The sequence below is a fragment of the Lutzomyia longipalpis genome, chromosome 3 (assembly GCF_024334085.1).
Source record: "Lutzomyia longipalpis isolate SR_M1_2022 chromosome 3, ASM2433408v1".
Taxonomy (NCBI): Eukaryota; Metazoa; Arthropoda; class Insecta; order Diptera; family Psychodidae; genus Lutzomyia; species Lutzomyia longipalpis.
This window is the reverse complement of record NC_074709.1, coordinates 8,981,711-9,007,981: the sequence shown is the minus strand read 5'-3', so window position 1 is coordinate 9,007,981 and position 26,271 is coordinate 8,981,711. Positions and strand designations below refer to the sequence as shown.

At 36.1% G+C, this 26,271-nt stretch overlaps 2 protein-coding genes across 4 annotated transcripts in view; one reads left to right on the top strand and one right to left on the bottom strand.

Moving 5' to 3' along the window:
• LOC129791801 (arfGAP with SH3 domain, ANK repeat and PH domain-containing protein) overlaps positions 1–22,276 on the top strand; it is a 30,648-nt gene extending 8,372 nt beyond the window's left edge. Inside the window, exons 2-10 of one of the 3 annotated variants that reach the window (XM_055830325.1) lie at positions 12,053–12,125; positions 12,202–12,602; positions 12,673–12,758; positions 14,002–16,154; positions 18,349–18,459; positions 19,102–19,193; positions 19,562–19,609; positions 21,690–21,905; positions 21,967–22,276. In XM_055830325.1, the coding sequence (XP_055686300.1) occupies positions 12,053–12,125; positions 12,202–12,602; positions 12,673–12,758; positions 14,002–16,154; positions 18,349–18,459; positions 19,102–19,193; positions 19,562–19,609; positions 21,690–21,905; positions 21,967–22,170 (3,384 nt within the window). In that variant the 3' untranslated portion in view covers positions 22,171–22,276. The other 2 variants (XM_055830326.1, XM_055830327.1) reach the window with 2 other exon arrangements.
• A 3,243-nt stretch (positions 22,277–25,519) lies between these two features.
• Positions 25,520–26,236, bottom strand: LOC129794322 (zinc finger protein 467-like). The gene has a single exon (XM_055835121.1). It carries the CDS (start codon positions 26,234–26,236, stop codon positions 25,520–25,522), a length of 717 nt encoding a protein of 238 aa, XP_055691096.1.
• Between the last annotated feature and the right edge of the window lie 35 nt (positions 26,237–26,271).

Below are 26,271 nucleotides of genomic sequence, written 5' to 3'. Positions count from 1 at the left end.
GTTGTGTCTATTTATGTACACATAAACTCTTCGGGTGTATAGAAGGAGAAACTTTCTGGATCAATTGCAAATTTGTTGCCTTACAGAGGAAGCTTTCCTGCGGGTTAGATAGATGGGGAGATTTTAATTAACTTAAGAGTATTTCCTGTTTGTATGGATTTTCCATCCAATTCACTTTTATCTCTACTTTCGTTGTATTTAAAAATTAAAAAAAAAATGCTTTTCAATTCCATTTTAAGACATCAACTTCACCGTCTGGTGAATAAAGAAAAAAAAGAGATTTATTTTTTCTTAATGCTTCTTTAACACAGTGAGGAAGCAACCTTGACAATTTACCGCCAAATTTGGGGTCATAAAGCCACACAGAGACAGACATTGCATGATTGAATGAAAGATGAAATGAAAAAAACAAAGAGTTACACTGAAATTCCCAATCGTCTTCCAATATATGCAAAATTAGCATACAAATAAATCATTAAATTCTTGACCAATACCATAAATAGATTGTAGAGGGAAATAATGCGATTGAATGATTAATTATTAAGTTGAGGTACATTTGAGAAAATTGATTCAATCTTGACCTTTATTTTACACACATGAAATACTTGATTAATTTATTGGATTTCTTTTTTTTTCTTCCAACATTTGGTTGGTCTTCCTCGAAAGATTTTCCATGAGAAATTCATAAGAAGAATAAATTTTTAGTGCTTCCTCCTACCTTCATGCTTCAGTTAAATTTTTATTTATAAATTAAATACAAAACTTTGAATTTTGTTGGAGTTTTTAAATTGTCGTAAATCCTTGGATTTTTATGATAAATGATGAGTAATCACTAGTAAAAATTTATGTCAAATTTGTCATTAATAGAAGTGAACTAAAAAGTTTTATTTTTGAATTTAAAAGGATTGAAATATAGTCATTTTTATCCTTTCATCAGGTCTACAAAGGATTTGCCTTGCACTGATTAAAATTAATAATTAATTTTTCAGCAAGGGGTGTTTATCTGACTGAAAATCTTCGAATTATTTGTCGAGATTTGGATTATTCTTCGAGAAGATTCAGGATTTTTGCTAAGATTCGGTTTATTTGTCAAGGAAATTTGAATTATTCTGTAAAATTCAGATTATTTGTCAAGATTCGGATTATTTTTCAAAACTGTTCTTCTTCTTTTTAATTTTTTCCCGGACCGGACGTCATTTCGACATCCACATAGTCCTTCAAGATTCAGATTATTCGTCAAGATTCGGATTATTCGGTAAAATTCTGATTATTCGTCAAGATTCGGATTATACATTAAGAATATTCAAATTATTGGGCTGTCCTATATTTATCCGGATTTCTAACCTAACATTTTTACCATTACATTCAATGGGTGTGAATGAGATAGAAAATTAAAATTGTACTGAATTTATATGAATATTTTAGATTAGAAATCCGTGTAAATATTGGACAAAGCAATATTTTCATACTTCTAACAATTCGTCAAGAAAATTCGGATTATTCGTAGAGATTCCGATTATTCGGCAAGATTTGGATGATTCGGTAAAATAAATTGAAATATTCGGCAGATAAACACCCCTTGTTTTTCAGCATAAATCCGAATCAAGCATAAAACTTATCAAGATCTACCCTTGATTTTTCCAACAGATAGTAAAAAAAAAATTTTTGGGTCAATTAGCCCAACCATGTGCGCATTAACACCGCGAATATCAACCAAAATATATTAATTTCTGGGTGTGATAATCACATGGATAATCTCTCTCCTCTACGCTGTAAGAGCTGTGAGAGATATTTTTGCCTACAAATTATATGGCGGGGTTTGAGTTGCAAAATCATCCAACCTGAATGAAATAAAAGTAAAAAAAATACACCGTCTGCGGGTTTTGGTGTGAGATATGATTTTTTTCGCGTGTCTGGAGTTTATGCTGTCCCCACCACCCCCGCCCATACTCACACCTCTTGGGAAAATTTTCAATCAATTTCCCACGATGAGTGTGCACGATGGGATATTTGAGAAAAATATATTCCTATCTTCTCTCATATCGATTGAGATATATGTATATTATTTTCTTCTCTTGAGCGGATAAACAAGCAAAAAGGAGATAGAGAGAGAGAGAGAAAAAATGACGACGCTATCAGTGATGGTAATCGGGGATTTATTAGGGAATGTGGTGTGTGATGTGTGTGCCTGTCAGTAAGTCAAAATCTCAATTATTAATTTATTGTGTGGTGTGTGGGGAAAAATGGCATTTAAAAGGCATCAAGGTGAAGAGATGAGAGTATTCTTCATATAATTATGCTCGATGTCTATCACATGAGTGTCAAGAGCATCTGTTTCCGCTTCGCTTGAATCTCTTTCTCTCTTTCCTGGATGCTGCTGCCTCATCAATGAGTGAACCCCATCCTCTTGTTGTCTGTCACTCATACCCGGGTATTTTATTCTTCTTTTTTGTTGTTATTTTCCTGAGCCTGTGTCATCATCACACAGCTTCTTGTAGCCCTTCCGTACACTCATTGTTGATGGTGTTGTGTCCTGAATAACATTACGCCCGGGGTTTCCTTTTTATGCTCCTTCTTTCTCTCTACAATCAACAAGGTATACAATAAACTATCTGACTTGTATAGAAGATTACTTTAATACTAAATCTTTTTCTTTAATATTAATGGGGTATTTTGGAATTAAAATTAATCCAAAATAAAATGAGATCCTTAAAACCTTTCATTCTTTTGAGGGTTATTTAATTTTTCTCTCAATGAATAGTGGAAAATTCATTGAATGGATAAATAGGCAATTTGAAATTGAGAAAACGATCTGAGATGTCAGGGGCGTAGCCAGGGAGAGAGAACTTTCAAAAAAGTTCAGGAAACTCAGGTTTTTTGTTTTGGAAGTTTAAAGAATTGTTTTCAAGTTAAAAATTACATTCAAAAGTTTTATAAAGGGAATTTGCAAACGTTGGAAAAATAAAGAGATTAACATAGAAAAAAAAAGTCAGACTTTAGAATTGAAGTATCAAAATTAAAGAAAGAAACGTCAAAGTCAGGAAAAAAATCGTCCAATGTTGAAGAAGAATCGTTAAACGTTAGAAAATAAATGTCAAATTTTATAAAAAAAAGAAGTGTAAAACGTCAAAACGTCAGACGTCAGAAAGATATCAAAAGTTACTTCTTCTTCTTTTTAAATTTCTCAGGACCGGACGTCATTTCGACATCCACACAGCCCATATCAAACGTTACAAATTAAGCGTTAAAACGTCAAACGTTAGAAGAGAAATGTCAATTTGTTTTTTTTTAATGTATTTCAACGTTTTTAAAATTAAAAAAAAAAAACTTTAAGCACTTCATTGATTATTTAGATTTATTGCTACGCCACTGTGAGATGTTGTAGAATAGTAGAGGAAATCCCCACCCACACCCATTAAATTGTTTTTTTAGAGATATTTGCGCATTAAATAGAACAAAACATTCCAAACGCTAAATTCTGTGATATAATGTGAATGAAAAGCTTTAAACTAAACGAAGAAGTTTGTAGTAAAGAAAAAAAAAGGTCAGGGAGCGGAGGTGGGCACATATGGTACAATGTGAGGTACAAACATCAATGCTCACCGAGAATGAGGGCATAGAGAAGATCTTCTTCATCTCTCTTCCTTCTTTTTTACAAGCCTTCTCTCATTCCAATTTCATCGTATTTTCCCGTGTTGTGAAGAATCCCATCCAACTTGTTTGTCTTTTGCACTTCAATAGAGCCATGGGAAAAAAAGGCAGAGGAGGAGGTGGAACAAGAACAGAAAAAAAAGAGAATCTTTCTCTGAAAATTGCCCGGAAATGTCATCATGATTCCCTTCGTCTAATGGTGACACAATCACACAACATATACATGGAGATGTTAATTGTGGAAGAAGAAAAAAAAAGAAGAATGATCGTGATGGGGTATTTTGCAATTTTAGCTGTGTTTCTTTCAGACACAGCTTTTGTTTTTTTTTTTTTTTTTTTACCCACCTCCACCCCTCAGGTCCTCAGCTCGTAGAGCTGATTTCGGACCGAGGCATTGCCGCAATGGCTACTTAGCCCGCTAGTGCATTAGCCCAAGTGCACTAGCAGAAAAAAAAAAAAAAAAAAACACAGAAACACAAGGGAGTGAACAAATAACGACGAGACCAAAAATAAGGGGGACTTCACTTAGACTTTGATTTCATTAACGTGGACAAAACAATCAATTGCACGCAAGGCAATAACTGAGCGTTGCTCAAGAGACAACGCACAGATATCCCTAGAACACACACAGCCACCGCATTTCAGCAACAAATCATCTCGACCGACACAAGCAACACTACAGAAGAACAAGACATGGTCTACATCCTTGTATGCGGGGCATACCTCACACAACGACTGAGCCACAACATTAATCCTCGAAAGGTGCGCATTCAGCCTATAATGATTGCTCATTATTCGGCTGATGACCACAATCTCTCTGCGACTGAGCAAGCGCAACTTTGAAAACCACGGAGTCTCCTGTACTTTAGGCAAAATTGAGTAACAAAACCTACCCAAATCGTCCCTATCCCACTCTTTTTGCCAATCTTTCATACTTTGCTTATGTAAGACTAGCGGCAGCTCTTCTTCAGATTCTCTACTAAGTGCAATGAGGCCGTCCATTCTGCGGGCGTACACAGCAATGCGATTAGCTGGGCGCCTCGACACAAGTACACGAATGTCCTGCCAAAGCTCCTCCTGAACGAACCTTGCTCTCGCAAGTAAACGTTCAATGAGCAAATCAAACCTGATTTGCAGAGGCATGATGCCTGACAGGACCTCCACTGACATTGTGTGTGTGCTTTGCATCAACCCAAGGCAACATCGTAGCGCCTTCCATTGAACTCTCTCTAATTTAATCAAATGGGACGCAGCCATTCCACCAAATGCGAAGCAACCGTACTCAAGAATAGGGCGAACGACAGTTTTAAAAATAATAAGCATAAGTTTAGGGTGTGCACCCCAACTCAAGCCAGCAACAGCTCTAAGGAAATTGAGACGTAAGGAACTTCGCGCAACTACATCACGACAATGAGCCGCGAAAAGGCATTTGCGATCAAAAATCACGCCTAAGTACCTGAACGTGTTTGTCTGAGGTAGTACAGTGTTATCCATTTCCACTTGCACCACAACTTCCCGATGCGTTTTAGAGAACACTAAAACCTCAGATTTTTCCTTGGAAACACTAAGTCCTAAACTGTCATAAAACGTATTCAAATTCCTACAAGCAGCAGTCAGTTCGCTTCCAATTACTTCAGCATTCGCACTTTCAATTCCGATCACTACGTCATCAGCATACTGCAGAATGAAGCAGTTACGTGGAACATAGCGCTCGATATCATGGACATAGAGATTATACAAGGTAGGGGACAACACCGACCCCTGAGGAAGGCCCAATCGACCCACTCTTTTGGCAACTATCTGAGAATTGTTAACGACCAACATCTCCCTGCACTCCATGAGACTGTAAATTGCAGCCACAACTCCGCCTGGCAATCCCAAAACCCTCAAACTTAAGCACAACACATCTATAAGAACCGTGTCGTACGCAGAAGCAACGTCCAAGAATACACACCCCACAGCATTTTGGTTTTCAAATGCTACTTGCACCTTTGTATGTAGTGCGGCAATACAATTCTGTGTACCTCTACTCCTACAAAACCCGAACTGCGAGTTAGGAAGAATATTGCTATCAGTCAGCCATAACTGAAGCCTGCACAGAATCAATTTTTCGTACAATTTACGCACCACTGACAAAAGGCTGATAGGGCGAAAGTTCTTGGGGTTAGTTCTATCTTTATTGGGTTTTGGAATAGCAATAACTTTAGCCTCCTGCCACTTCTCCGGAATCGTGCATGATTTCCAGAAGTAATTAAGAAGACCGAGCAAGGCTTCAATACCTCTTCTAGGAAGCTTCTTCAGGAATATTGCACGAATATTATCCGTACCTGGAGCTTTGTTCCTGAGTGATTTAATGCCAAACTCAATCTCCTCAAAACTAAACTGGCCAGTCAACTGATGGTTATCGATACCATGTTCATTGGGTACAAAGAAATTTTGAGGCTTCGCTACAAATGGCGGCGCTAATCTATCGGCAAACTGTTCTGCCCATTCGTCCCTAAACACACTTTGATTTTGTTTTGATAAACCTCTGAACGACCTAGCCAAGTTCCACATTTCTGACAGGGCTGTGGAGCTTGAAAAGGACGAACAACGATCTCTCCACAAACCAATTTTCTTCCGTTTCATAGTGCGTTTAGTAAGGGAATCAATCCTTGTATAGGCAAGAAAAGATGCTCGATCACCGTACCTTTGAAATCTTTGGAAAGCAGAGCGCCTCAAATTCCAAAACCTACGACACTCCTGATCAAACCATGGCTTATTTTGTTTATTTTCACGTCTGAGCATAGGAACTCCTGCTTCGTTCACAGCTGCAAGTACAGCATCAATGAACTTCTGATATTTATCCACACTATCAGGCAGTGATTCAATTTCCTTTAGCTGATTCTCAAAACTGGTGTTAAACTTTCTCCAGTCAATGTATGAATAATCGATTCTTTGGAATGGATCATTCTGAGCAGCAGAATTAGCTGCATTATCTCTATTGCAAGAAATAGTCAGCACAATGGGAAAATGATCACTGCCCAGTGTGTTATCATATGTGTCCCATACACAATCAATCGCTAAAGCTTGTGATACCATGGTTAGATCAAGGATGCTAGGTGAACAAGGAGGACAAGCTACTCTCGTAAATCTGCCATCATTAAGTACAATTAGATTGGACCTTTCCACCCATTCCTCAATTATTCTACCGTTTGCGTCAGTCAACTCAGAGCCCCAAAGACTACCATGCGCATTAAAATCTCCCATAATAATCACCCTACCATCAGAATTAGAAGGTATAAGCCTATTAAAGTCACGCTCACTCAATCTATGGTTATTTGTGGAATAAACTGAGAATATACGGAACACGGTTCCGTTTACTGAGAGATCAATGCACACACAGTCGCCACCCAAATCCGCTGAAAGTTCAACACGTGTATAAAACATATTAGATTTAATGGCTAACAAAACACCCCCGCCTCTTGGCGACCTATCTTTGCGCACTATGTCATATCCGGTCAATCTAAAAGACAGACTGGATAGTTTCGTTTCCTGAATAGCGACAACACTTATATTAAGTTCGTCACAGATCGCAGCCAAATCGTGCACTTTCGATCGGACGCCATTGCAGTTCCATTGGAGTAACTTAACCACATTTATTGTTTCACTAGGCATCTTCCTCTTCCTCCTCTTCCTCCTCCTGAAGGAAAGAGCCTAACAACTTGGGCAGAAACCGTTCTACAATAGGAAACACAATAACTTCTAACAACTCAAGAATATCACTCTCCACATCGAAAGCTGCCAAGAGTTTCAAAACAACTTTCTTCCAGCCTTTCGGCTCGGACTCTTCAGAGGACTTTTTCTTAATCTTTATGCGTGCCCTACTAGTCTGACTCTTCATCTGTTTCGCCTTCCCCTTCTCTTCCATTAACCTCTCCTCCTGTTCGGCTACCTTCTTGCGATGAAACTTCTTCTGAGTCAATCGCGTAACATCAAATGCGCTCTTTGGTCGCTTGACTCTGCGTTTGACTTTATTGTCAAGAGATTCCGCCACCGTAGGGAAATCAGAATCCGAATCAGACATATCATCTTCCATCCCACTGATAGCCTCAAAAGGATTTTCACTCTCAAAAAGACTTCTCTTCGATCCATGTGGCCCTTTAACAACCTGAGAGTACGATACATTATGCCTCACTTTAGCGTTCTTTAATGCTTTTTCAGCATGTAAAGCCCTCGCTTTGCACACGTGCTGTGCTTGGGGAAATGTCTCATTGCAATTAGGACATTTGAAACCGGTTTGGCTGCACACAGTTTTGCCGTCTTCGTGTACTAAACCACACTTATTGCATCGCGACTTATTCCCACAAAACTTCACGGTATGGCCATAGCGCAAGCACTTTGAGCAATACATGACCTTGTCGCTATAGCCATGTACCGTGATCACAAGACCCTCAGCCGCGATAAAATCTGGCAGGATATTACCTTGAAAGGTAACTCTAACTGCCCTAGCCGGTACCCACTCTACTTTACGCTCAAGTGGCGGAGCGCCCGAAGACGAAGCGCCACCTGCTGAAAAAACTTCCGTAACTTTCTTCTTTCTCATACGGAACACATCCAGCACCTTGATCTCGGCATTAACTGCCTCCCTCAATTTCCCAACACCATTCTTGATGATTTCTTCCGGCTCATCAAGATCCAAAATTACCACCCCATCCACTTCCACCTCCTTTGCCTGAATATAAACCCTGAACTGGGTGAAATCTTTGTCCAAAGGAAGCACGTTTGCCTCATTTATCCCTGTGAGAATCACCTTAACCTTGTCCGAGAAAATCTTGCGTATTTCAATGATAGTTTTGTACTTCGCATAAAGCTTCTTCGACAAGGTTACCTGATTCACTGATTGCCCATCTTTGCCCCTAAAGTAAACCACAAAAGGGCCCTTAGCATCAGGAGCATAAAACCGAATCCTATTAGCTAATGCCGCCACGTTTTGGGAAGAAGAATTTGCCGTGTTTTGCTTAAATTCATCAGGATCGGATTCAAATTCGTCTCCATTTGCACGACCACCACTGTCCTCTCCCATCGCTGCGCAATTCAATGCGCACCCGTTAGTCGGAGATAAGCTCGTACGACTTTGCTCACTTATACACCAAAGCTACTCTAACAATGAAAAAACCCGAAAATTTCCCCACCAGAGAAACTAAAAACCCGGAAAAAAGAAAACTTCACCCCAAATTAATAAGAAAATATTGAAAAACCACCCCCAATCACTAAGAAAAACTAATCTCAAAATAAATCGCCTCACTAACTTAATAAATCTCAAAAAATATCCAAAATTCACTGAACGACTCTTCTAATCGACCACTCACTTCAGCAAGCGAAACGCAACTGACACAGCTTTTGTGTACCGAGCAAAATCGAAAGTCGTCAGATCGGGTTCAAACTTGGGATGAGCACGAATTAGGGTCCCCACATTCCAAAAAACGTATGCGCCAAAAAAATTTTTTTTCCGGCCGGCCGGCCGGCCGGCCGGCCGTAGTACAAAGCTAAATTGCAAGAGAACGGTAATAGATAGAGACTTGCGGTAAACGGCAAAGTTTAAATATCGACTGGAAGACATCCGATTATGATGTCAAATTTTACCCCCCACCCCCGCGTCCGCCATTTTGAATAACCTCAAAATATTGTTTTCACTATATCTCAGCCGCTATTATAGCTAGAGGGCTGAAATTTTGATATGTTGTAGGGGCCATCAAGAGTTTTCCAACGATACCTCATTTTCGAAAATCGGTCAAGCCGTTTAGTCAATATGGCCGCCACAATTTTTCATCGAAAATCGACCATAACTCGAAAACGGCTCGACCGATTTTGATCAACCCGGGGTCAAATGAAAGATCTCAACAAACCCTACAACTCTCTAGAACATCCGAAGTTTCAAAAGTGACCGCTAGGGGGCCAAAAATCAAAAACAAAATTTTCGATGAGTTTTCGATGAATATCTCGAAAACGACGACATAAATTTTTTTTATTTTTTGATATGTTGTAGCTGACTATATTATCTAGCTCCATGCCAAAAATGAAGAAAATCTATGGATCCGTTCTCGAGATATAGCCTTCCAAAGTTGGCATGTCATATCTCGGGTTCTACAAGTCCGATCTTGATCAACTCAAGCGCAAATGAAAGGTTTCGTGAAGCCCTACAAATGTCTAGAACATTGCAATTTCGAAAAATGACCGCAAGAGGCGCTAAAGTCAAAAACAAAGTTTTCGAAAATTTCGAACTCGAATTTTTCGAAAATGGCGACATAAATTTTTTTCATTTTTCGATATGTTATAGCTGACTTCAAGACCTTTCAAACAAAAAAAAATTTATGAAAATCTATGGATCCGTTCTCGAGATATGGCCTTCCAAACATTTCTTAGGGTATGACTTTTCAACTTTTCCCGACTTTGCGCGTATTTAAATTAATTCGCGTTCTAGTTTGCTCTCACAAAATTGGTACACTGAAAGAAACACAGCTCCCGTAAGCTTGGTCAGCTTACCAGTACATTTTTTCTTTCCTCTATAAAATGTTTTGCCGCCAAGTGACCAACATTTTGTAATTTCCGCCATCAAATGTTTTTTTTTTATTATTTCTTTGCTTCTTCTTTCCTAATGCACCACTAAAAAAAATAGAAAAGAAAATTAAAATAAAATTCCCTTCTGACTTTTCAGAAAATTCACCTTCAAGACGTGCCCTCGACCGCTTTCCTTAAAATACGAATTTCGTAAATTTCATTAACCATCTTCGCTCTGAAAGACATACATTACATGCTTAATAAATCAAGCATAAATGAAGAAATTTTAAAAGCATTTACATTGCTGCGTGTAAATAATTTAAAAAAAAATCTTTTGACAGTATGTAATTTGCTGTCATTTTTCTGACAGATGCAACTGTCAATGTCACATTGCAACTATATGAACATAAAACCACTTAACCGATTATATTTATTTTTTCTTTTTAATGTGAAACAAATCGTGTTGAAGGTAGTGTTGCATCTTGAAAATGCTCAAGAAAAAAAATCATCACTATCTTTACCATCTCATTGCCTATTTTTTTTCAATAATAAACAAAGCTAAAGTCTGTTTCATTTTTGCTTTTCTCCATAACGTGCCAACTTTAAAATAAACTACATGTCTATTTTTATTTTTATTCAAATGTGCCGTGTTTATGCAATACATTGCTGCTTGAGAGCTCAATGGAGCCATTTGGAAGATAATTATCACCGCTGGTATTCAGTGTGGCCATAATAAAAAAAATAACCGCAAAATGCAAGTTCAACGTGGAAGGAACACGACGTGTTATTAATCACCATATTGTCAATTTTCTTTTTATGCAATTTTCATTATCAACGCTGTATGACTAAATTCCTTTGGAATGTGTAAGAATAAAATATAAATAATGCGCAATATCATGATGATTTGTAAGAAAATTTTCTATTTATAAATTTTTTTATTCTTTGTCATTTTATACGATAGTACATGTTTGATATGAAAATGAATTTTCTTTTATAAAATTAGTTTGAAAAGAAAAATTAGATTGATTGAAAAAATTCTCAATTAATGATCGTCAAAGGAAAATTAGTAATCTAGTTGGCCCTGTGGTTTAAATTGCTCTTATTTTTAGTGGATCGATTCTTTGTATCAATTTCCATGTCATTGGTTCGAATCTCACCCAGAATCCGTATTGAATTTTTTTTCTTCTCTTTCCTTTATTTTTTTGGGAAAACTTATTGTGAAATATCATCAAAAAAATCCAAATTCAGTTGCTTTAGGCTATAATGATAAAAGAAATCCACGTGTTTGAACAACACAGTTGTATTTTTTCTTTAATATCTCAAGTCATGCTAGAATTGTGAAAGAAAAAAAACCTTCCAATTATTTCCATCACAAGACATTGAAGAAAAAATTGTGAGAGTTTGATGAGTGGTTCACAAAACTTTCCGGTTTGTTTCTTCTTCTCATTTCTTGTGCAAAAAAAAAAAAAACGATGCGTTAGGAAAACAATAAGATATGCGCGGAGACAATTCAGCGAAAATTGCTTGAAGAATCACCGCAAATAAGTGATGAGGATTGAAAAAAAAAACATAAATAAATTCACAGAGAGTAAATGATTTCTGTAAATAAGACAAAAGTCTCTTTGCTGATGGGGAGAGAAAGGAAACCCTTTGTCTGTGAGCATTTTATGGAATATTCTTCGACATTTTGCTTATTGGAGAAGGAGAAGAATTAGAAGGAAAAAGATCTGTTGGTGTTTTATGGTCGATTAGCAATGAGTGAAAATTGTAATTCTTCGCTTCTCTTTTTTTTCCCTATATACATATTGTGGATGGATGTGCAAAAAGTCCATTATAATGTGCCCCCTCATCTCTATTGTAGACACTGGAATTCGACAGGGAAGGACTGACGAAGCTCAAGAAGGCAATTAAAGCCATTCACAATTCTGGAAATAGTGAGTGTTCATAAAATGTTTTTTTCCCCATTAAGATGAATGAGAAATTGATGTGTAATGGTTGCACCTTTTGCAGCTCATGTGGACAATGAGATGTGCCTCGTGCGAGCACTTGAGAGACTGGGTAGTGTAGCACTATCGAAGGAGGAACCCGACATTGGGGCTGCTTTCCTCAAATTTTCCGTCGTGACCAAAGAATTGAGTGCCCTCATGAAGACTCTCATGCAGAATATCAGCAATATTGTCATGTTCCCCGTGGATTCATTCCTCAAATCCGAACTGAGGGGTGTCAAGGGGGAGATGAAACGTCCTTTTGACAAAGCTGCCAAGGATTATGAATCGAAATTCCTCAAGATTGAGAAGGAGAAAAAATCCCAAGCAAAGGAAGCAGGATGGATTAGGACAGAGGTGACACCTGCTGAAATTGCTGATGAAATGGAAAAGGAACGTCGAGTCTTTCAGATTCAAATGTGTGAAGTGAGTGTACTTTACAAGGAAAAAAATTATTCTTTATCCACGATTTAAAAAAATGTTTTTTCTTTCTTAGTATTTGATAAAATTCAATGAAATCAAAACAAAGAAGGGAATTGAATTACTTCAGCATCTTGTGGAATACTACCATGCTCAGAATAAGTAAGTTCTTGTTATTGGAGATGATGTGATCGATCGTAAATAATTGGTTAAGAAAATAAGAAAAGGGATTTTCGGTCTTATTTTAGGCTAATTATTGGCTGTAAATTCTTTCAGACACAGCTTTTGTATACGGAGCAAAATCGAAAGTCGTTAAATCGGGCTCAAAATTGGGATGAGCACGAATGCGCCAAAAAAATTTTTTTCCGGTCGTCCGTCCGTCCGTAGTATAACGCTAAATTGTGAGAGAACGGCAAAGTTTAAATATCGACCGAAAGACATCCGTTTATGAGGTCAAATCCACATTTTCAGCCCCTATTACAGCTAAAAATCTGAAATTTTTATATGTTGTAGAGGCCATCAATACCTTTCTAACGAAACCTAATTTTTGAAAATAGGTTAAGCCGTTTAGTCAATATGGCCGCCGCAATTTTTCATCGAAAATCGATCATAACTCGAAAACGGCTTGACCGATTATAATCATCTCGGGCTGAAATGAAAGCTCACAACAAATCCTACAACTCCTAAAACATCCGAAGTTGAGTGACCGAAAGTGATCCGAAAAGTGACTATTAGAGGGCCAAAAATCAGAAACTTTTCGATGAGTTTTCGATGAATATCTCAAAAACGCCATTATCGATTTGTTTCCATTTTTTGTTATATTATAGATTACTATAACATCTATTTATAAAAAAAAAATTTTTTAAAAATTTGTCGCCATTTTGAAAATATTGAGTTCCAACTTTGATATGGCATATCACGGGATCTACAAGTCCGATTTTGATCAAATCATGTGTAAATGAAAGGTTTCATGAAACCCTACAAATATCTAGAACATTGCAACTTCGAGAAATGACCGCAAGAGGCGCTAAAGTCAAAATCGAATTTTTTAAAAGTTTTGAACTCGAATATTTCGAGAATGGTATTATCGATTTGCTTTAAATTTTGATATGTTATAGTTGAGGTTAAGACCTTTCCAACGATAGCTCAAAATCGAAAATCGATAGAGCCGTTTTCGAGATATGGCGTTCTAAATATTTCTTAGGGTATTTACGCGGTTGATATTAATTGATTTGATGCCCTGATGAAGGACTCATACAATTCACGAAATGTCGGCAGTGAAATAAAAAAATAATTATCCTAAAATAAGACCGAAAATCCGTTTTTTTATTTTTTTTTTAAATCTTCTTATCAGGATCCTGGAGAATTTAAAAAAAAATAATCGTTCGAATTCACCTTTTTGCAGCTACTTCAAGGATGGCCTGAAGACAATTGCCCACTTTGGTACGTATATTGATGATTTGAGTGCAAAACTGCAGAGTATAAAGCAGAAGCAGGATGAGGAGAGGAAGCGTCTACTGGAGCTTCGTACCCTTTTGCGGAGTACACCGGATTTTGATCGTGTTGAACATGTTGCCACGGATAAGGGGGCTGGGTATTCACTTCATCAGCTGCAGGGTGATAAGAATCACGGGATAACACGATCGGGGCATTTGCTGAAGAAGAGTGAAGGGAAGGTGCGTCGTGTGTGGCAGAAACGACGTTGTCGTGTCACAGCGGATGGGTTCTTGGACATTTGTCATGCAGATGAGACCAAACCACCCACCCGTGTGAATTTGCTAACGTGCCAGATAAAACCGGTGCCGGATGATAAGAGGGGCTTTGATCTCATCAGCTACAATCGTCCCTATCACTTTCAAGCTGAAGATGAGGCCGATCAGAAGGCTTGGATGGCGGTGTTGGTGAATTGCAAAGAGAAAGCTCTGGCAAAAGCATTCCAACATGCAAATCCACAAATGTCACCGAGTTTAATTGAGCTGCAAAAGACAGTGATACGGTATGTGCAGAATCTACCGGGGAATGATCAATGTTGCGATTGTGGCTCAAGGAATGATGTTACGTGGATTAGTTTGAATTTTGGCATACTCGTGTGTATTCAATGTTCGGGCGTTCATCGGGATTTGGGTGTGCACCATTCACGCATACAGAGTCTCACGCTGGATAATCTCACCACGGCACATCTACTCATAGCACGTGCCATGGGGAATAATCAGTTGAATGAAGTTATGGAGGCTACATTGGGGAAGATGAAGCTGACGCCTGAGAGCACAATGGAGGAACGGTATGATTTTATTCGTGCAAAATATGTGGCAAAACGCTATGTGATGCGTACATGTGCTGATGATCGGGATTTACGTGCTGATCTTGAGCAGGCTATCATTAATGCCGATATGAGTTTATTGTTGCAAGTTTGGGCCGAAGGGGCGGACTTTACGTGCGTCCTGCCATCGTCGGATTTCGGGGAGACTGCCCTGCATTTGGCTGTTTTGCGCGAAATGGGCTCAAGTTTGCACATTGTGGACTTTTTGATACAAAATATGCCAGCACATGGACTCAATAAGGCAACAAATCCCCCGGGGCCCATGGATATGTCCGGGAAAAATACTCCATTGCACTTGTGTGCTCTACACGATCGCCAGGAGTGCATGAAGCTCCTTCTACGTTCAGGAGCTGAGTATGAATTGCGGAATTCCCTCAATAAGACTCCCCTGGATATTTCCAAGGAGATGGGACATGATGCGTGCAAAGAGTTGATTGAGTGTGCCATAAGACGGGAGAAGAGTGCTTTTGATCACATAAATACTGATTGGAATCTCCCACCGGATGATGGGAGTACGGATTTCAGTGATGACGACACAGTCATTGATGAAAGGAAATCCCGTAGTCGTCCACCGAGCTATGCTGGTGGGGATTCACCGGTAGCCCTTCGTTCGCGTTCCTCAACATGCGACAGCATCCAAAGTGGCTCTAGTCCAAGCTCAAGCTGCAATCCCCGTGCTGGGACAAGTCCCAAAAATCAAATGTGCTTCCCCACACCCGGTGGGGGATCCAGCCCGAATTCCATGAGTGCCATGAAGGTGCCAACACAGGGGCAACCACGGAAATCTAATGTAGCCACCGGTGCTGGGGGCACTGCTGTTGGATCACTCAAAAAACGCACAGCACCTGCCCCACCACCCACATCAATTCAGCAACAATCCATCTACGGAACACTCCCGCATGCACAACGTCATGTGGAATCCAGTGAAGCGCGATCCGGAGCTTCGACGCAAAAGAACACGGAGATGTACAGTACACTGCCACACCTCCGGAATGCATCGTCTGTGGACAGTGGTGGTGGCGGTGGTACCGGGGGGAAACCCACAATGGCATTCCACTATGATAATAAGACATATGAGCGCTTTGAACCACTCATGCCGGCCTCGCAGCAAGCGCGGTATGATAAGCACAAGTACGAGGCCACAGCTGAGACATCTGGGAATCTCCTGTCATGCTATGGTGGTACCCACAAACGTTCCCCAAGTGGAGAATCCATTGGTAGTCGAAATATTCATTTGGGTAAGTTCTTTTGTACTAAAAAAATGAACCAAAAGAACTTTTTTTCTAAGATTTGAATTGAGCTAAAATGCCTTTTTAAGGGTTGAATTTAGTAGTTTTTTCGGTTTGAATTTTAAGACTTTTGAGGCCTAAATTCAACATTTTTTTCAGCTTAAATTCAAAACTTTTTAGGCATGAATTTTTTATACTTCCCTTCCGTTTAAATTCAACATTTTTAAACTAAAATTTATAACTTCTTTCGGCTAAAATATAATGTTTTTTTCGCCTAGAATCTATGTAGTACCTTTTAGCCTATCTTAAGTTTTTTAATCGAGGTCTAAATTCAATTAAGCTAAAACTCAGTTTTTTAAAGATAAGTATTAGGTTTTTTTAAACTAGACTTAATTTTTTAAAAAGTTTTCTAAGTAATTGTGAGGTAGGGTTTATTGCATTCTAAACTTAGCCTGTTTTAACTACTGAAATCATAAAAGATGCATCTTAAAAAATTGTAAGGTAAATTCTGTAACACCTCAAAAAATGCATTTTTTTTTAAACTTAAGGGGGGTCTCTTTAGAGAGCTGATGAAATTCAATGTTTTTATTTTTCTTAAGGTTTTTCTTAAACTTGGTTTTCAAATGTTGGTTACATTAGTAGCCAAATTATTAAAAAGTAAAAAAAATCACTTTCCGCCATCTTAGGTGCGACGCCATCTTGAGATTTTCCTCAAAACACAAAGGTAGTTTTTTCTCAGGATCTACTGGATGGATTTTGATGGGGTAAAAAGCAAATGAAAGAAGAAATACCAATGCAGATTTTGATGTACCAGAATTTTGAATTTCCATTCTGGGGCTGAGAAAAGTGGAAAAATGTGATTTTTTTCAGATATTTTTTACACTTTTTCACTTTTCTCTGCTTCAGAATGGAAATTCAAAATTCCGCTACATCAAAATCTGCATTGATATTTCCTCTTTCATTTGCTTTTTACCCCATCAAAATCCATCCAGTAGATCCTGAGAAAAACCTACCTTTGTGTTTTAGAGCAGTTCTGTGGAAAAGTCGGAAAATCACAAGATGGCGTCGCATCTAAGATGGCGAAAAATGATTTTCTTACACTTCAATAATTAGACTTCAAATGAAACAAATATTGGAAAACCAGGTTTAAGAAAAACCTCCAAAAATTGCAACATTAAATATGTGTAAATTCTAACAATTTTCCCAAGAGACCCCCCTTAAGCCAAACTTAAAAAAAAAACAAGGCTAAGCCGTTTACTAAACCTGGCCTATTTCTTTTTAAGTCGAATCTTAGTTCCTTTAAGACGAATTAGGCCTCAGTTCAACCTGATCTAACCTTGAAACCTTAAAAGTCTGCCCATAAAAAACTTAAATCTAGTCTACAACAAAGGTCTTGATGTACTGACTTTAAAAACTTAAAAATAGTTTGAAGAAAACTGTAGTCTAGCTTAAAGAAGTTTATTCTAGCTTAGATAAAATCTGACTTAAGGCGATTTTCCTTAAGCTAAAAAAAATCGAAACTTCGTAGATTACAGAGTCTTTCAGTTTCCGATTTAGTTTTCTGGTACTGCCGAATATAAAAGCAAAAAAAAAATTGAAACCGTGTAACCCGGAGAAATTCATCCTAGAAACCCCTAGAGGTGGTAACCCTAGTTTTAGGCTTAAATTCAAAACTTTTTAAGCTTAATTATATAGGGGAGGGCGGGGCTAATAAAGTCACTTAGGGGTTTGGAAAAAGCTTAAAATATCATATTTCCTAGGTAGTAGAACAGAATGATCTGAGAAAGAGTTATAGGGCAGTAAATTTCCTAAAGAAATGGGCTATACATTTCGCTTTATCCATTTGGGAAATATGAAATTTTGAGCTTTTTCTAAACCCTTAAGTGAATTTTTTAACCCCGGTCTCCCCTACCTAATAATATTTTTTAGACTGTTATTTAATACTTTTTTGCTTTGAATTTATCATTTTTTTTTAGGATTAAATTTTAATACTTTTTTCGGTCTTTTAGCTCTTTGTAGACTTTACGCTCGTCAATCTGAGAGCTTTTTTTTTAGAACTATTATAGAAAACATTTTGAATTTATCTGCCGAACTTGTATTTCCTAAAATCCAAATATTTTCATTTAAACACTCCATGATTTTCTGCTCTACAAACATGCGTAACATCCTTTAATTTTTTTTTGCTTTACTTTTCCATATCCAGCTGGTGCAAAGCTTGTCCTGCCAACTGGAGAAATTCCCACATTAAAGCCCGTGGATAAGAATGTCTTGCGACCACGACTCCCACCGCCTGGACCACCAAACAATGGCCACGGTAGGAAAAAGTTTATTTTTTTTATTTTTAATCTTTTTGAATGCGTTTTTCCGGAGGAAATTTATGCAGGGCAACAAAGGAGATTTTTATGGAAATTTTATGAGCTCTTCTGAGGGCAATTCTAGATGTTTTTCATCTGTAAATTTACATCCTTTTGTAGTTTAAATTTTCAGCATAAGCTATTAAGGAAAAGATTTATTTTATCTTTATTGATTTTATGAATTCATTTACATTTTTGTTGAATTTAGTTTTACTCTCTGGAGAAATTACAAAGAAATCAAGTTTTTTTTATAAATTTCTTTTCTTAATCAAGGTTCTCAATTAGCCATGTTATAGAAACGATGGGGCAAAGAAGAGGAATCCCCCAAAAAGAGTTTATTTGTTGAAAAATTGAAGCAAGTAATCAGCTTAATATTATGTATTGTTGTTTAGCTTTAATAGACTTTCCACGCGGATTTCTCACTGAAAAATTCGTCTCGCAAACAATTACTTCTCTCTTCACTTTATGCCATCATTTCGTGCACATGATCCGTGATTATCGGAAACGATTTGTTATTAAATAAAAGAAAGAAAAATTCGTTGTGTAATCCCGTAAAGATTTAATGAGAGTTTATATTTTTTTTCTCTCTTCTTTTCTTACAGCCACTTCGTTGGATTGCGGCATGTCTAATGGGCAGTCAAATGAGAGTATCAGTTCATTGGATGATGGAGGCCCAATTGCACCACCGAGGAAGGTAATATTTTCGTTAAAGTGGCGAAAAAAATAACAGAGATGAAATAACACTAATTTTCTTTTTTTTCTGAATTATTTTTCTTTCTTCTTACAACACACCAACATTTTGATTTTTTTTTTCACAAAATTAATCTAACTTTTATCACCAAAACACCACCACAATATAGACTAAAAGAAATCAAAAAGAATTTTATTCTAAAACATATAGTTTCTTCACCTTTAATTGTTAGTGTTATTATTTACTTATTACAAAATTTATAGTTTTTAATTTTAAATGCAACAAATAGTGTTTAATCATTTTATTAACAAAATGTGATGATTTTTGAATAAAAAAAAAACAAACGAATTTGATAAATCAATGATTTACAGCGTAAAAGCACGAGATTGGCATCAGTGAAAAAACCCATAAATTTAATGGTATTTATTCCTTTTGAGTGCGAAGTTTTCAAGGCATGAATGGCGAAGGGTTTATTAATCAAAAAATAAATAATAATAATGTGCCTCTTTGTTTGTCCCCAAAATGGATTGCAAAAAATCCTTTCATGTGTCTTATTAATATTAAAATATATTCATTGGGAAAATCATAAAGAGATTCCTGCAAAAAAAAAATATATATATTTATAAGAAAAGGAGTTTATTCATTTCATTACACTTTTTATTTGAAAAAACTATCAGGACACGTATAATATCAAAGAGAATTAATTAGGAATAAGGAATTATTTATTACTAAAGAGAATTCCCAATTTTTGCATTGCGGAATCAGCAGGGAAAAGATTAAGGAATGTTGGAAAAATGTAAACAATGACGTCAGCACTGGTCAATTTGTCTTAAATGCATTGAGCATAAAACCCCTCGTTAAAAATCAATAACAAAGCATAAGCATGAATGCTTCGTATATTAAAAAAGCCAAGAAAACAAAATGGTAACGTCATTTTAAATAATTTTCGGGAAAAAGTTTCCAACAGCTTTTCTTGAAAAATATGAAAAAAATGAGAAGTTTCTTAATTTCTTATTCTTTCTTTGATTCTCTTCATAATTATCTGTGTTTCAATAGTTTCTTTGTCTATGTGGGGGATATTTCATATAGAAACGAATAAAGTCCTTTTAATAAGCAAGATATTTTCACAAAATTTGATTCCAAAATAGTCTAGAAAAGTTAATTTTCAACAAAAAATTCTTGAAACATGTAAAATTTTTTTTTTAAATTCTTTAATCAAAAATATTAAACTTTTATGAAGAATAAACTTTTTGTCATTTTTAGGCGTTAAAGTCAACAACAAAATTTAATTTGGGTTAAAGAAAAATCATACCTACCTTTAGATTTTTTTTAATCATTGAGATTTAATTCAAAGAAAACTTAAAAGAATTTAAATTAAACCTTTTGTGTCTTTTTTGCATTGAAAAATCATGAATTTGAAGCTTAAAATTCATGATGAATTAAACATTAATTCCCTTCAATAATAAATTCTCAAATATTGGAGAATTTACTGTTAAAAACCTTTTCTTTTCTTTCTTATAATTTGTCAGCTAAATATAAGATTTTTGGTATTTTAGGAAAATTCTTTTCACATTTTGGCAAATTGTTTCTTTATCTAATCGCGTTTTTAACCCTTGGAGGATTTTGCTGGCCACCGTGGCCATTTCGACATTTTTTTTTAACACCGGAGGACTTTACTGGTACTTGCTGCCAATTCGAATATTAAAATTGTCACAGAATAAAATCTATTGGACTTATCTCGATGAATTTAGCATCTATGTGTAGGGAATTTCAATTACTGTAAAATAGCAGAAAGAGAATCCCGAGAAAAATTTTCTTTTTAGAAGATAATTGATGTCAAAGTCAGAATTCAACGCGGAGGACAGAATTGGTACTCATTACCAGTCAAAATCCACACATTTTTGGCATGGTATTGAGGTTATGTTTCCCCATATTTCCCAAATAAAGTACTCTTATTCACTTATCCCGGATGAAAATCATTATTGTGGACTCACTTCATTGCCGGAAGTGACTAAATAGTTACTTAAAGAATCAAAATTTGTGATGATTTAGGCGGAATAATAAATTATGCAAAATTGTAAAGGAAAATTACCTTTTCAGAGCTCTCAAGAGTTCTTTCTCAATGTTTTCTGGAACAAATCCTTTGTCTTTCGCTTTTAAAAGATCAACTGTCAAAATCTTTTAATTTTCTTGTTGTAAGAAAAAAAGATTTTTAACAGAATCAGCCCCATTCTTAAACTTTTTTTTTGCATGAATCTCTAAAGATTTTCATTCTCATTGTAATTTCCTGCAATTCACAATAACATCGTAATAAATCTGCATCCGTCATCAGTTTTTTTTTTAAATCTTTGCTTCTTAAGTTTAGCACAAAAATTTAATTGTTCGTTTTTTATGTGTTTAACGTCCGGTTTTTTTTGTTGTTTTTTTTTCATTGCAACTCAAAGCAAAATCATAAACTAAATGAAAAAAAAACCTTTTTTCTTTGTTGGTAAAAAACAGTTAATGGATCAACAGCAATCACCTTCGCGTGGGAGTGACTTTGGTGATTTATTGGATTACTCAAGATCACTGGATTTGGATTTGTCATCGGGACTGCTGGATAATTCGTTGGATACAAGTGGAGGTGGGCAGCTAACGATAGACACATCGTCACCAAATTATGGGCACTACAAGGCGTCCGCAGTTAGCAAAGGGAGCAACCATTTGCAGGGCTACGTAAGTTTTCTTTTTATTTCTTTTTTTGAGGGAAATTGAGATTTTTTTTTGGTGAATTCAGACCACGAGTGGGTACAGAAGATGTCGTGCACTGTACGATTGCAATGCCGACAATGATGATGAGTTGGAATTTAAGGAAGGAGAAATTCTCATAGTGCTCAATGAGAAGACTGACGATGAAAATTGGATGGAGGGTGAAATTGAGGGCGACAGCACCCGTCGTGGGATGTTTCCTGTCAGCTTTGTCCACATGCTCCCGGATTAGAGGGCCAACAATTAATATTTCCTTTTGCTCACAAACGTTTTCACAAAAACCACATCACAATTTTACGCGGGGGCGTCTTGAGAAAGAATTTATATGAGTTTATTGAGAGAAGAAGAAGAAGGAAGAATAAGAAGTGACAAAAAAAATCATTTTGAGAATAAAATATTATCTATGTATTAAAAATTTTCCTGGGAATCACAAAACCTGAAGAACAATGAATGTCTTTTGAAAGAAAGAAGAAGAGAAATAAAGAAGAAACTGAAACAATACATGCTGCCATATTTGTGTAAATAAATAAAGAAAAATAATAGTAGATGACGAAGAAAGAATCCAAACTTATAGCCAGAAAAAAAAAGAATATTCAATGGAAAATCAAATTATATTTGTCTTGTAGTCATGTAATGTAGATGAGAACCAGTAAAAGAATACAAAATAAAAGAAGATTATCAAAAAAAATAAACAAAGTCCATTGTAAGGAGTTTTTGGGCGGGGAAGAAGATGTGTGTGTTAGTAGGTATTTAGTAGAAGGAGTCAGAGAGAGATAAAAAAAAGAAAATCAATATAAATGTTGAAAAAATAAAAAAAAAGAAATGAATTATTATGAAGGAAAAATGTTCAAAAAAAAAGACGCTTGTTGTGAAATGTTTTTTGTCTTTTAAAGGGAGGATTTAAAAAGAAAAATTATTTGCAAGAATTTTTTTCCTTGAAGATTGGGGAGAGAAAGAGTATTACTAAAAAAAAAAACAAATAATAAGAAATGAAGAAGATATTTAAAGAAAAAAAAAGTAAGTAACTATTTAGAAAGAAGAAAAACACGTATACATGATATTGTGAATGTTGTATAATCTTTAATTTTTAGATAGTTCTTAAGGAGAAGAAAGTTCACTATATAATGAGACAGAATATAAGTTACTATTACAATTTTTTTTTCTTCATAGCTCTTACACACAAACACACTTTTTTTCCTTTTATTCTTCAAACTCTTCGCATCATGTCCTTTTTTTACAACATTTCTTTTTATTCTTCCTTTTAACCTATTCCTTTTATATTTTTTATACTACATCATTTCTTTTATAAATCTTTAATTTGAAATCTTCATTCCTCCACACAGTAAACACAAAGTGAAGAGACTAATTTTCTTTTAATTTTTTGTTTTATTTCTTAAATTCAATCTTTCAAAAATACTCGATATTAGTGAGATATTATACACAAAAGAAAAAAAATGAAAATTAATTTAATAAAAGAGAATGAACTTTATATAAAAAAAAAAAGAAAAATAGTGTGACAAAATTTTATCTTATGAACCAAAGAATGATATATCACTTGACTAGTGAAGATTGTGTATTCGAAAATCACTATTATAGTTCGCTTCTCTCAAAAAAAAAAAAAAAACAAATTAAAGACATGATTAAATGATAAAAAAAAATCACATTAATTCCGTGGATGAATTTTCTCATTTAATTTTCCATCTTCTCTTCATCTGCAATGGATTCCTCTCCACGATTTCCAATGGAAACAATTGGGAGCGATTCTGCTAAAAATCTTTTATTTTCTTTTACAGTTTGACAATTATAAGAATTTTGGTATTCTGGGAAAAATCTTTTAAGATTTTGACATTTTCTCCATTTTCTTTAACACTTGGAGGATCGAGGTTTCTAACCTCAAAAGTTTAACCTTCATTTTCTCATAAAAGAAAAAGTTTCTCCAAGTTTTCTTTCGACGATCTTGAGGTAATGGAATTTCCCTTCACATAGATGTCGAATTTATCACGAAATATTAAATAGATTTCAATTCTGTGACGATTGAATAAAGTCGAATTGGCCACTTTGGCCAGCAAAATCCTCCAAGGGTTAATCGTGTTTTTGAAGGAAAAATATTTTTCCAAAGGATTTTAAGATCCTTTTGATTGCCTTCTGGAACAAAAATCCTCTTTGTTTTTTTTTTCATTTATGGAATATTAGAAGGATGTCAAAACATCAACTGTCAAAATCTTACAACTTTTAACACTATCACGTTTGCATGAAACATAGAATTCTGTGAATGCTCTCAGAGGACATTTCTGAGACAAAACGTCTTCTTTTGCCTCTTCTGCGTGAATTTCATTCATTTCTAACTCGGAAAAATGATTTAATTCATTTAAAATTTCGCGCAATGGACGCCAAAGGGTTAAGGTGTGAGAAAGAAAATAAAAGATTTTTGACAGAATAAATCGAATAAATCCCAATTGTTCAGAATGTCGTTTGGATACAAACAGTGAATTTATTTTATTTAAAAATCTTTTTAAAATACCTTAAAATGGGTTTTGTACAGCAAAGTATGGAGTTTTGCATGAAATTCCTATTTTTTTATTTTGTAAAAGAAAAAAGGAATTTTTTTAAAATTTTTTCGTGATTTTTAAATGATTTATTGTTATTTTGATTTAATCCTTTTATTTTTGTGATAAAATGAATTTGGGGCTAAAAAGGTCAGACTGGGGAAAGTTTATAATATCATGGAAATAAGGGTCATATTCAGCGTAAAAAATCTTTTATAAGACAAAATATTTTATGCAGAATACCGATGTCAGGTTTATAATTTTTTCACATCATCAAACACCATAAAAATATTTTAAAATGCACATAGAAGGACCTCCAAAACTCACTTTTATCATAAAAGAAAAGAATTGATAAAACTCTTATCTAAAATAGCAATTCTATTTTATTTATTTTTTTATTTTTGGAGACTTTATAAAAGTTTGGAGACTAGATTTTTATGGTTAATACCAAAATGACCTAAAAGAAATAAATGACCTATAAAAGAATTTTTTACGCTGAATATGACCCTAATATTCTCATAGGAAAAGAGTCGCTCTATTCAAGCTTATGTCAGAAATCTTTTGTAACATTTAAAAATGTTTCAAAATTGGGAGTTTTTTGTCCTTATTATTATTTTTTTTTTGATTCCCCAAAAGATGATTTGGGTCAAAAAATTTCCTTGAATCAAACTTCTACCTGTATACGTTTGAATAAACTCCTTTTAGCTGTGATTCTTTTTCTGTCTGCAACTTTCTCTTTAGGCAATTTTGTTCCTCATTTTTAAAATATGTTATTTTGAACTTTTTCAAAAACCCTTGTTGGACTTTATTAGCCCCAGTCTCCCCTACAAGTGCCTATCAAGCAAAATGTTAAACTGCTCAAAGAGTTATTTTGTATTGTATTTGTTTTTTGTTACAAAAAGTGAAAATTTCATGCAACTCCCCATTTGCAACCTACTGTGCTGAACACCATCATTTACTGCTGCTGCTGCAGCTTTTGGGCTGTCTTTTACACTGGGAACCCGAGATGGGGGATGATGATGCTTCGGGATACCTTCATGGGGGTGATGTGGTGACTAGAGATAGTGGCTGCGACGGGGGCAGATGGTGCGGCATGAAGGGGACTGGATGCGCGGGTTGTTGGGTGACTTTGTGAATTCGCGCCAGATGCTTCTTGAGATGATCATTCCGGCTGAAGCGATTGCTGCAGAAGATGCATTTGTAGGGTCGCTCCCCAGTGTGGATCATCTTGTGGCGCTTGAGGTATTCGTTGCGCGTGAATGTCTTCTGGCACGCTGGGCAGAGGAATGGCCGGGAATTTGTGTGGGTGAGAATGTGTCGCTTGAGGTGCTCATTGCGATTGAACTTCATCTGGCACATGGTGCACACGTAGGGCTTCTCCCCCGTGTGTATGAGGTGATGCCGCTTGAGGTGGTAGCTATTTGTGAACATTCTCATGCAAACGGGGCACTGGTACACCTTGCCACCCTCCTCGGGGGGCTCCTTCTTCACGGGTGCCCCACCAGCCGGTGATGTTCCACCAACGCCGCCACCATGACCACCCGCTGGTTCGCCCACACGTCCGCGGTAGTGTTCCTGCTTCTGCGAATTCAGTGACATCAGCTTCATACTCATATTGGCGGGATCTAGCCCCAGGAAGTGGTCGACAAACATAAAATCCGGCGGACTTATGGGGGTAAATTGCTGTCCCTCCTGTTTCACACAGAATGGTGGGATGATAAAATCACTCCCCTTCACTCCATTGCACTCCATATTTTTCTTTTCCTTCCAAAACAAAATATTCTTCA